Consider the following 12380-nt stretch of genomic DNA (forward strand, 5'->3'; position numbering starts at 1 on the left):
GCTGGGAGGTCTCAGTTTGGGCTACAAATGTGAAAAGATGATATTTTTTTTTTGTACTGGCTTCCAACTAGATCAGATGGCTCTTTCCAAATCTTCTTCTTTCCCCTGATGACTTTCAGGTAAAATCTGTTGTTTCAGGCAAATTTTTAGCTCCTGAGACATAAATCTGGTTTCAGTTTAAAACAGATGTAGTCTGTAAAATGGTTGACACAGTGGTTTAAACAACGTGCAGAGACCAGCACCGCGGTGGAGCCTGGGCTGGCCGCTTCTTTCTGTCTTCTCTCAGACCTGTAATGCTAAGCAGACAAAGTGGACCTAGTAAACAACGGGTGCTTCTGTAAAACCTGCTCCAAGTTGGACAACCACACGGATGCATCTTACCACACAGAAAGTGTCAACTCAGTCACTCTTCTCTGTGTGTGCCATCACAGACTGTGTCATCACACCCATTTTGCAGATGGGAGAACTGAGGCACACCTGGGGCTAGCCCCACTGTCCACTGCAACTAGAGAGAGGGCTGGGTGGGCTGGCTCTACAGTCTGTGTTCTAGACACTCTGTTGTCTCTTGGAAGGAAGCAGGGCTGTATAGAATAATTCTCAAGTGAAGAAAAGGTTGACTTGTAAAATATAATTAAAACAACACAAGGCAAGTTGGGGGAGTGCAGGAAGGGTGAGCCACACACACTTTCACATGGGTGGGGAACATGGCTGTCACTGTCATGGTGTCTGCCAAGTCTGATTTCTCAGGATGTGGCAGCTGGCTGAGTGCCTCTGGTAGCCACTAGATTCTGCCCTCCCCCTGCCTTCTGTCCCTGGTGCCCTGAGACATCTTCCGACTTTCCTCACCCTGCTCTTTCTAGGAGGCTGTCTGAATGAGCTACTGAGAGAGACTAGCTCTGGGGCTGCCTTTATCTGTGTAGAAATAAATGCATAAACAAAGGACCTTTAAAATTAAAAAACTTTCTTTAGTGCGTGGATAACTTGCAGGAGTTAGTTTTCTCCACCCACCATATGAATCCCAGGGCTCAAACTCAGGTTGTTGGGCTTGGTGGCAAGTACGTCTATCTACTAAGTTATCTTTTTGGCTGCTCTTTTATATAGATTTATCTATACCTATATCTACATAATCTGTCTATATATCTATATCTATCTATCTATCTATCTATCTATCTATCTATCTATCTATCTATCTATCTATCTATTTTTTTTAAAGAAAAACATTTTATTCCTGAAATACCACTCCCTCTCCTCTCTTTCTTGTATCTATACTTAGACCAAATATTCATTGTTGGTGATTCTGTCTCCACCTTCTGAGGCTGGAATTACAGGTGAGTTCATTTGGCAGGCACATGGGTTCTGGAGATCTGGACCCCAGTCATCTTGGTTAGCAGATGCTTTACCTGCTGAGATGCTCCCTAGCCCCCAATTCTACTTGCTTTGTTTTGTTTTTCAAGACAGGGTTTCTCAGCGTAACCAGCCCTGGCTGTCCTGGACTCAATTGGTAGACCAGCATCCCCTCTACTTCTTCACTTGACATTCCACTCACTGTCCCCCTCCTAGTCACCCCTCCCACAATCCTTTCCCACCTCCACCACCTCCCCTTCTCCTCTGAGCGGGTGGGGGACCCTCCTGGATATCCCCCACCCTGGCCCTTCAAGTCTCTGTGAGGCTAGGCGCTTCCTCTCCCACAGAGGCCAGACCAGGCAGCCCAGTTAGAAGAACATATCTCATATACAGGCAACAGCTCTCCCACCTTCAGTTGTTAGGGACCCACATGAAGACCAAGCTGCACATCTGCTACATATTTGCAGGGAGACCTAGGTCCAGCCTGTGTATGCTCTTTGGTTGGTAGTTCAGTCTCTGAGAGCCCCAAGGGTCCAGGTTAGTTGATTCTGTTGGTCTTCCTGTGGAATTCCTATCCCTTTAGAGTCCCCAAACTCCATCCACTGTTTGACTGTGGGTGTCTGCATCTGTCTGAGTCAGCTCCTGGTTGGAGCCTCTCAGAGAACAGCCATGCTAGACTCCTGCCTGCAAGCATAACAGAGTATCATTAATAGTGTCAGGGAAGGTGCGTGCCCGTGGGATGGGTCTCTAGTTATTAATAGGTCATTCCCTCAGTGTCTGCTCCATTCCCTGTCCCTCCTGCATTTCTTGTAGACAGGATAAATTTGAAAGTTTTGTGGGTGGGTTGGTGTCCCTATCTCTCCACTGGGCTTCCTGACTGGCTACAGCAGGTGGCCTCTTCAGGTTCCATAGACCCAGTGCTGTGAGTCACAGCTAAGGTCACCCCCATCAATAAGGGTGCCTCCTTATCCCAGGTCACTGTCTACTCCTGGAGATGTCCCTCTACCTCTCCTCCCCTGTCAGTTGCAGATTTTCAGTCATTCTCAGGGCCATCTGGCCATGCCTCTTGTCCCACCCCACACCTGATCCAGCACCCCATTCCCCTCCCCATCACCTCTCCCACCCAGTTCCCTCCCTCCACCTGCCTCCTATGAGATTTTATTTCTCTTTTTTAAAAATTATTTATTTATTATATATAACTACACTGTAGCTGTCGTCAGACACACCAGAAGAGGGCATCGGATCCCATTACAGATATTTGTGAGCCACCATATGGTTGCTGGGAGTTGAACCCAGGACCTCTGGAAGAGCAGTCAGTGCTCTTAACCACTGAGCTGTCTCTCCAGCCCAGACTATTTTATTTCTAATTGTACCTTTTATGTCATTTTTTTTTGGAGAAGAATTAGTGGCAGGACTGGGTGAATTTCAAAATTCAATTTTGAATTTAGGGGGTTAAGTAAAAGCTTCATGGGCGGGGAGCCCAGGGAAGTCACAGGCAAGAGTTCCTAAACTCTTGATGCTCAGTGAACAGTAATAATTGCTAATGCCTCCTGAATTGCTATTATTGTCAGTCTCCAATATTTCATATATTCTTACTTTGGTAAGCCTTACCGTGTCTTGAATGTGAAATGTCTCCTGTATGCTCCTGTGTTTGAACTCTGGCCGTTGGTGGCAGTATTTTGTATGCTTATGAAACTTTTAGGGGGTGGTGGACCCTTGGTAGAGGAAGTGGGTTCCTAAGGGCTGGCCTGAAAGTGAAGTCTGACCCCCTCCTCCCGCCCCACGGGCTGTTTTCCAGCTGCCTGCATGCCTTTTCCTGGCAGGATGAACTGTATCCCTTCTGAAGTGTCAGCCGAAACAAACCCTTCCTAACTACCTTAAACTGCTCTGCTCAGATATTTGCTCCCAACAAGAACAGTAACTAGTTTATTTCTCAACTGCAAGAAATTGGCCTGTGAAAGAGAGTTCTGGGGGGAACAGTATTGGCTACCGAGGCAGACTGATTAGAACCCACTGCAGCGGGGAGGTTAGACTGTGGCCAGTCCCCATTCATTTTTGAAGTGGTCCTTAGCTTCTCAAATGAGCATTTATTACCCATCTCTGTATGTGGCCAGACGTCCTTATAAGCATTAGATAAGTCACTTGGAATGCAGGAACAGACTCGTCTAGTGTCTCCCAATCCCCAAAGTAAGAACACTGGCAGACGGCATCTGAAGCCTGGAACAGGGATTCCCCTACTTTGCTGCAACCCACCTACCTGATTTCAATGTACTTGAAAAATGTGTTGATTCATGACTTTCTTTGTTAGTGAGACTATAAAAACGTCATGAGACTGCAGCTGCGCTGGAACATGGAACTTGGAGTAAACCAAATCTGTGTTCCTGGACCATGGTTACCCTATCTGGTCCAGAATAAACTGTCTCTCGTCCCCTTGGAGGTGAGAACTGTGTTTCTTGCATTGACATCTTACTAACAACCTCTTCGAGCCCACAATAGAGGGAATTATGCAAAGCTATGGCAAACCACACTATACGTAAGGGCTGAATCTGTGGTGCTAACAACCCCTTGCCCTCCTTCTTCTGAGGCTGTGTGACTGACAGCACCCACCTCAGCAAAGCCTCTGCTCAGCCTGCCTCAAACAACGCTGTACTATTCTGTTCACAGCACTACTACTGGTGTGTGTGTGTGTGTGTGTGTGTGTGTGTGTGTGTGTGTGCGTGCGTGCGTGCGTGCGTGCGTGCGTGCCTGCCTGCCTGCCTGCCTGCCCGTCTGTCTAGGATCTGAAATCCACCAGGACAGAGACCATTTCTGTCATGTTCGTCATCCTGTTCTCAGATCTAGCAAACACTTAACTGTTCTGTAGGGGTTCGTTGGTAAATAAAGATGACTTCAGAATCCACTTCCTCCCAATCATTCTACAACCCACGGAAATACCCTATTCACACAGAGTGGTGTAGTTTGGACTCTGGTTGCTATTCAACCGCAAGCTTATTTTTCTATGCATCCCCAGGAACTTTTATAATCATTGTTAACAAATTTCTGAGAGCAGGAACTTAGATCTCAAAGACACAAGATAAACATATTCATTACAACACAAAGCTGAGTTGAGTTGACATCAAAAACACGCCAGGGTGTGTTGTAGGAAAAACATTTATTGCAATTCAGTGTCAAAAATGTTTACAAAAATATGCCACCGTCTTATACAAACAACTATAAAAATGTCAGTTCCTCATGCAAGAAAGGTGTGCAAATAAGTTATACAGGATTCAGATTACTCATTATTAAACAATCATCTATGCATGTAATCTGCCCAACCTTTCGCATTTAGTTAAAATGTTCAACCCACTCCAATAGATTTCTTTAAAACATACACTTAAAGCTCCTAAGCTTAGACACGGACTATAATATACTCTCTTTAGCCAGTGTGATTGGCATTTGGTAGTGTAAGGAAGGTTCCGAAAGCTCCCGAGTCTGAAGCAGGGCTTGGAGCCATGTGTTAAACAGCCTTGTACATAGCTAATAAACATCGTCTACACTAAAAGACAGAGTCAGACTCTGTAATGCTGAAGCAAATGACACATCCAGAAATTTGGAGTTTGGATGTGGCCATCCATTACTTTTCAGCCAAATGGAGAGAGACTAAGTTCAGAGAGCTTTCTCAAGAAGGTTTGCTTGCTGGATTCAAGGACACTTTGAAGAAGGCCCAGCCGACAAAAATCATGGCTATCACCATCCCTTACAGGATAAATTCTGCTTAGTGCAAACAAAGTTGAACAGAATGCTCCTTACTTACCAGAGAGGGGCAGGAAAGAAGATGGATGGTTTAAATGTACCTTTCCAATTCAGGGGAGAAGAAAGACCTGCTTGGGTACCAGCAGGAGCTGGGTGAACATGAACACTTATCTGTTCGTGTGTGTGTGTGTGTGTGTGTGTGTGTGTGTGTGTGTGTGTGTGTGTGTGTACATGGGCCCATGCTAGTATGCCTGGGGGTTTCTGTGCACATGCATATGCATTTGGAGGTTGGGGCAGGTGTTGGGTATATCCCTAGATCTCTGTCCATTTTTATTTTGTGAGACAGTATCTCTTGATGAGCCTGGGTACCACTTCATCCTTCAGGCTGGCTGGCTAACGAACTCCCCTTGCACTTAAGTTCGTGCCTGGCTTTTTACAAGGATGCTAGAATCTGAACTCAGGTCCTCACCTGCACAGCAGGCACTTTATCTACTGAGCCATTTCTCCAGCCCATTTCTGTTCTTATAAGGGAATTGTGTAAGTACCCAAGGGAAAGATGAATACGCTAAAACGTGCTATTTGCTTTCTGCTGCTTTTGAAACAAGGCCTTGATGTGTAGCCCAGGCTAGAAGTCCTGCCTTTGCCAAGATTACAGGCATGCACCACTGGCATGCCGGTTACTTCCTAGTAAGCAGGTGGTGCTCAGAAGAGTGCTGTATTCCCAGCAGAATGAGAGGGTGGGGAAATGAAAAAGGGACTCTAACTTCCTCAGTAAGAGTCAGACTTAGAAAGCTTGGAAGGTTTTGTGGCAGATGCCCATCATGGGATCATTCCCATGCCTCCCACAGTGAGGATCTTGGGAAGGATTACACATGAATTTGCATATGTCCACAAGGGGCTTGGGTGGGAGGTAGATTCAAGAGCTCTGGCATCAGGAAGCTCCAGGTTTCTGTTCAACCCTGTTGCTGACCTTTCAGGGAGCTCAGAGGAAGCCCCTGCACCCCAAATCCTGAAAAGGTTTCCTCATCTTCAAAGGCAGAAATGTCAAGAGTTCACATTCTAATAGCCCTACATCTATCTCTCTCTCTGTCTCTCTCTCTGTCTCTCTCTCTGTCTCTCTGTCTCTCTGTCTCTCTCTCTCTCTCTCTGTTTTAGCAGAGCTGAGAAGAAAACATTTACAGAAAACAGAATTTAGAGGAATTATGACTTTGTTTGTTGAAGCCACACAGGGCCCATGATATATCAAAGAGTAACACTCCTGTGTTTGCACAGAGGTCCAGGGTTGTTTCTGAGTCTGTTTAAGCATTAACAGGTTTCAAGCCAGCATCCAGTCAGGAGAGATGGTTCACAGACTCAGATAGTTGGAAACAGATTAAAAACAAAACAAAACCAAACCAACAACAGATGTCAACATAGAAAATGATGGAGTTTAGTTAAAAAAATGCACACATAAAATTACAGTCAGAAATTCACACGTAAAATTTAGTGTTTGCATAGCAAGATGTTATTGCCTTACAGCCAGGCAGAAGAATATAAACCCAGGTGCGTGTTTTATAATAAACAATGTGTTGAATGCTGAGAACCATACACTGCTAACCAACTCCTGTGATGATTTATCTCTCTGTGAATCATACCAACTGCTTAGACAAATCAAATTCCCAGCCCTTTTCCTCTCCCATATAAAACAGCAGAAATAAGGAGCCTGAGTCAATAGCAAATGCCTCATGGGGGAAGGGCTTGTGAGGCCACCCATCAGCTAGCTTCATGGTCACAATTATATCGGCTCTTCCGTTGAAAACGTTTGTGGTGAAAGCTTTGTCCCTTAAGAATGTATCTCCTGTAAACCACTGCTGTTGGAAATTAATCATCGCTAACCAGAAAGCCCCTCTCAGCTGATGGGCTGGAGATCACAGCTTGTGATGTCCGTTCCTCTCTGTCACCTTTTCCCTCCCATTCAACTGAGATACCCGCTTGATGCAACAGCAGTAATGACCTGGTCTAATTGACAGTGACACTGAGTTTTTCTTTTACTGATTCTGGCTATAAAAGGAACATTCCTAAGCTTCTGTTGCATATATGTGTATATGTCCAAGCTCTCCTTGTGGACATGTGTAAATTCATGACACCCACTGTAATGCTTCCCAAGATCTTCACTGTGGGAGGCATGGGAAATGATAGCATGGTGGGTACCTGCCACAAAATATATATACATATACATACATACATATATATGTATATATATATGGATGGTTCTCATTCAGAGACTCTCTGATTGCTGATTGCTCTTAAATAAAGTTACCAGTGACTATTTCCCTTGGTTCGCTTGGATAGAACTCTTTTCCTTCTCTGGATATCTGAATCACTTCAAAATGGGCATAACTCCAGTTCTGCATTTCAACATGCAAAGGAGGGGAAGTCAGGTACAGAGAAACAGTTCTATCTCTTCCGGCAATTCCTATAGCCACACTTCTCTTGCTTTCGTATCAGCAGTTCTCTGCTAGGGACTCTTAGGTTTTGTGTTTTAGGTCTGGGAGTCCTGTGTGGGTTTGCCAAGAGGAATTCTATAGACTGTTAATGTCCTAAGAGCTTTGCTTTTTAACTCCCAGTACTTGAATGTGAGGCTCTGGCCATGACCTAATATGGATATCTTGCTTGCCCTACTTTCTCTCTTGCCACCCCACCCCCCAAACAGCATCAAAGATATATCATTTCTACTCCTCTCCCTCTCCCTCTCCACCTTCCATATCCTTCCTGTTTTCTGCCAACCAATGACAGTGACCAATACATCTTCCTTTCTTTTTCATCCTTCAAATGATCCTTCAGTTGTGCCACATACCATATCCAATGACACCACAGGCCATCTGCAGGCACCTACTAAATATTTCAGAAAGCTGTGACCTCACGCTTGGGGTAAGGGTCATTTTATGATGTAAAGGCAGATTATTGCCAGATTATGCTACCTGACGTTGGGTACTGCTGCCCATCCGTGAGATTGGCTAACCAGTTTATGCTGGGAGTTTAAAGCTGGCAAAGTTGATGGACCTGTAAACTCCAAGGTCCCAACAACTTCCCATCTCTGAACAGCACAACAGAGCAGTTGTAACAGGCTGAGGACATGCGAAAGGCCACGATCCGCTAACCTCAACACTGTCACTCAGAATCACTGTGGCTGGCCTGCCTTCCTGCCTTCCTGCCTTCCTTCTTTCCTTCCTCCCTTCCTTCCTTCCTTCCTTTCTTCCATCTACACCCTACATTTTTAATGTAAAACTGATTCTGGGGAGAAGAGTCAAAAAACCAAAATCAAACAGGAAACTCTTATCTGTTACGGTGTTTGTAATCTCCAAGGCTCAACTTTAGACTTTTAACTTTTCTATATAAAGGAAATCTTGTTCTTTTACATGTTCCTTTTCTCATTACAAACCTTTAAATTCAACTTAATTATCCAGGAAATGGTGCTGAAAAAAAACCAAACATGGAGAACTTGTGGTGTAAGCACAGGTGTGAGATCCTGCCAGTCAGGGAGCCCCACATCTGCCTGTACAGTACCGACCCGAGGGTGCTCTAACCACCAAGGAAGAGTGTGGACTGCCCCTGCCTTCTTCCTGCTCATGCTCGGCTATCTTTCCTCTCCTAGGACCACCCCAAGCATCAGTGCTTCAGGTCACATCACACTTTCACATTTACATGGAACAAACGCCTATTTATGCTTATTTTGCCAAGGGCATGCATAGTGGCAATTTTATTTGGAGATTTAAAAAAAAAAGCAAATACAGTTGCAAATATATGTACATTGTAGAAAAGCAACACTCTATAAAAAGTAAAAAATGAAAACATTTCCCCCACCCCAGGAATTAACTCCTTAAGCCCTGAGATCTCCTTTTTTCCACAGTGTTCATGTCTCTGCCTCGAAAGAACCCCTGGGATCCTTTTTCTTTTAATTTTCTTTGTTCTAACTCGGTCCCGAAACACGTCTATCTGGCCGGAACTCCAGGCTTTCTTTTAAATCACGCCTCTGTGAAAAGTCCCAGTTCAGGATGACTCAAGTTTAATGTTGGACCTAAAGAACAGACAGTGCCTCAGCTCACTGCCCCGCCCAGGGGAAGCAGCCGCTGTCAGAATGTTTAGCTGACTAGTATGAAAAAAACGTGTCTCTCAGGCCTCAGTTCACAGGCTCCACTAAAGGTCCCAGATATTCACTTATCCATGAAGACACCCAAGAAGCCCAGACAGGCCCAGAAGTTAGGCTGGGAGAAGGAAGAGTTAAACTGAGAGTGTTGCAGAGCCTAATTCTCTCTTCATGGCTTCTGCTGCTCTTTAACTGGTCTCCTGGTTCCCAACAGGAGCTACACCATGGAAGGAAAAAAGACGAAGGTACTGAGAGGGGTTGGGGGATCAGGAAGTCAGAACAAGACAGGGCTCTTTTTTCTTTCTTTCTGCCAGCCTTCCCAGCTTAGAACACTTTACAGAGTATAGAACTTACATGAAACACAGACTTTGCCTGCTAGATAATGTATGCTGCCAGAGAGCACGCTATGCTTTTAGAGGTAGACCATTGTGTGGCATCTTCATAGGCTAAGGACTCAGGCCCATGCAGATTTCAGGTGGGTGGACTTCTTTGCGTCTTCAAAGCAAACCCCGAATCCAAACCCAAAGCCCAAGGGTTTCTCAATCGTAGCTTTCCTTCTCCTTCTTCCTTGTTTTGTCCCAATAGCATTTTCACATTATAAAGAGTGTTCCATCTTGTCTTTGAGTTTTGCCTTTTTCTTCCTAGGGAACTTAAGAGGACGCCATGTTCATGGCGGACACAGAGTTCTTGCCCTTATAGTCTTGCTTGCAAATTGTTATGGGTGGGGGGGGGAAACGTCTATTTACAGTATTTTTTGCTTTTCTGTACCAGTTGTAATGTGAAATTCACATTTGTAAGTTTCCATTGGCAACCGCATCTCTTCCCACCGTTGTCTTCTCCATGACGTAGCCCAGCAGTTTCAGGCCAATGCTTCAAATGTACACTATTTACAAACGAAGTGTCCAGACTCCCAACCATCCAATCAGGGGCCTTCTGAAGTGTTGGCGTGTGCGTGTTCAGAACTTGAACAAGTTAATAAAGTCTTGGGGTGAAAGTGAGACGGAGCAGCTCTCTGGGTTGTTGGCCGTGCATGGATGGTCAGTACCCTAGAAAGAGCATCATGGTTAGAGCTGAGTGCTTGGTGGCAGTTCGCTGGTGCTGTAAAGCACTACCCAGTCTTTAACCATTCTCTGTCAAGAATGCCACTGCAGGGGCTGGGAAGACAGCTCAGTGGTTAAGAGCATGTACTGCTCTTGCAGGTGACCCAAATTTGGGTCTTGTCCCTGGGTCAAGAGACTCACAGTCACCTGTAACTTTGGCTCCAAGGTAGCTGACATCCTCTTTCAGGGCTGGAGTTACTGATCTCACATGTGCATAACCACGCTTAAATGTGTATGCATGTGCATGATTAAAAGTACCAATACATCTTAAAAACAAAAGAATGTCACGGAATTAAGGGGCTGGGGAAAGCAGTTAGTGGGTCAAGTGACTGGTGTGTGAGACCACGAGGATCTGGGTTTGGATTCCTCGTACCCAGACCAAATCTGGACATGGAGGTATGCATCTTGAAGCCCTAGCACTGGGGGAGATGGGTAGGGTCAAGATAGGTGGGTCTCTGGAGTTCATTGGTTTAGTCAAACTGTCAATTAGTCAAACTAGTCAAAGAGTCTAATTAAACTGGTGAGCTCCAGGTTCACGAAAAGCAAAAAATTAAAAAATTGAAAAGTGGAGAGCTATTGAGAAAAACAGGAGACTGTGACCTCTGGCCTCAGCACTCATGTGCTCATATGTGCATATGTGCACCTGTACAGATATGTGTATACACAAGCAGAGCACATTCAACGATTGTGCCCCCCCCCCCAGAGTTCCACAGCTGTGAAGCTAAGGAATTAGTGCTTGCCTACAGTGCATACAAAGACAGATGGTGAACAGGTCTCAGAGACAAATCAATGTAAGGGGTAGAGGGGATGAAAGTCTTTGAGTTTCCTTCCCTGTCCAAGTGTTGAATGAGTTTTACTCTCCTCATAAGTTGGGGGCTGAGATAGGCAAGAACAGCCAGCCTCATGTTGCTGGCACTGCTGCCTCAGGGTCTGGCTCAGGGAAATCAGGGCAGGAACTCAAGGCGGGAACCTGGAGACAGGGACTGAAGCAGAGGCCACTCACCCACTGATTACTGGCCTGCTCCCCATGGCTTGCTCAGCCTGCTTTGCTATAGCACCCAGGACCACCAGCCCAGGAGTGGCACTGCTGACAGTCTGCTTGGTCCTTCTACATCAATCACCAATCAAGAGACTGCCACACGGACTTGCCCACCAGCCAATTTGGTGGGGACATTTTCTAAATCGAGGGTCCCACTTCCCAAATGACTTTAGCTTGTGTCAAGCCAGCACAGACCCGTACCTTCCAGGAGAGAATGTGGCAGTGTTTGCAAAGCTGCAGGGTGACCCCATACTGTTCTCTTCTTGGGTAACATCGCACAAGCTTAAAATACATCTTCTTCCAATCCAGCTGCCCTTTGTCAGACAAGATCAATCGCTTGCGGATCTAAAAATGAAATGGAGAAACTCTCAAGTTATAAAGCCACACTTCCTTAGCTCTTCCCATTCACAGTACTGCGTACCCAGCTCTCCGAACAAACAGGTAGCTATGATTTCTTTTTCCTACTGACTGTATTTACGATGCTTCTGGCTGCTCCTTCAAAGCTTAGGTCACGCCCACAAGCCAATTCAATGTTTTCTTTGCTGTAGACCTGAGTGATTATTTCTACGAAGACATGGTTATTAGCACCGTGGCTTTTTTTTACATTGAAGTACCAGTGGAGTCATGGAAGGAACCCACTGGATGAACGCACGCATATGAAGAATTGGAGAAAAACCCTGTGCAGCATGAGGAGGAAGAACACGTTGGTAGGGTGTCCACAGGTCCAATGCAAATGTTGCATTCCGAGAGTCATTTCAATAATTTGAATACACAGGTCATTTGTGGCCTTGGTCTCTTCGCCTGGTAGAAGTGGGCATGACTATATCTACGCTTCCTTGGTGGGTGGATAAAAGAAAGTAATGTTTATAAACCTGCTTGACTGTAAAGTAGCATAAAATGTCCTTTTTTTTTTTTTTTATTTTCCTGGAGCTGAGGACCGAACCCAGGGCCTTGCGCTTGCTAGGCAAGCGCTCTACCACTGAGTTAAATCCCCCCCACCTCCTTTTTTTAAGGAAAAGAGGAAATACTGATTTGTGAA

The 12380-nt window shown here is 45.3% G+C and overlaps 2 protein-coding genes across 2 annotated transcripts in view; one reads left to right on the forward strand and one right to left on the reverse strand.

Moving 5' to 3' along the window:
- The window catches only part of Ntaq1 (N-terminal glutamine amidase 1), a 51615-nt gene that overhangs the window by 37072 nt on the left and 2163 nt on the right, over positions 1-12380 (forward strand). The gene's annotated exons all lie outside the window — the stretch shown is intronic.
- Positions 8781-12380, reverse strand: part of Fbxo32 (F-box protein 32) — a 33447-nt gene continuing 29847 nt past the window's right edge. The window contains exons 8-9 of the mRNA XM_032915761.1: positions 11543-11686; positions 8781-10248 (exon numbers count right to left, since the gene is read on the reverse strand). Coding sequence (XP_032771652.1) covers positions 10159-10248; positions 11543-11686 — 234 coding nt within the window. The 3' untranslated portion in view covers positions 8781-10158. The remainder of the gene's footprint in view (positions 10249-11542; positions 11687-12380) is intronic.

Source organism: Rattus rattus, chromosome 1, assembly GCF_011064425.1.
Source record: "Rattus rattus isolate New Zealand chromosome 1, Rrattus_CSIRO_v1, whole genome shotgun sequence".
NCBI lineage: Eukaryota > Metazoa > Chordata > Mammalia > Rodentia > Muridae > Rattus > Rattus rattus.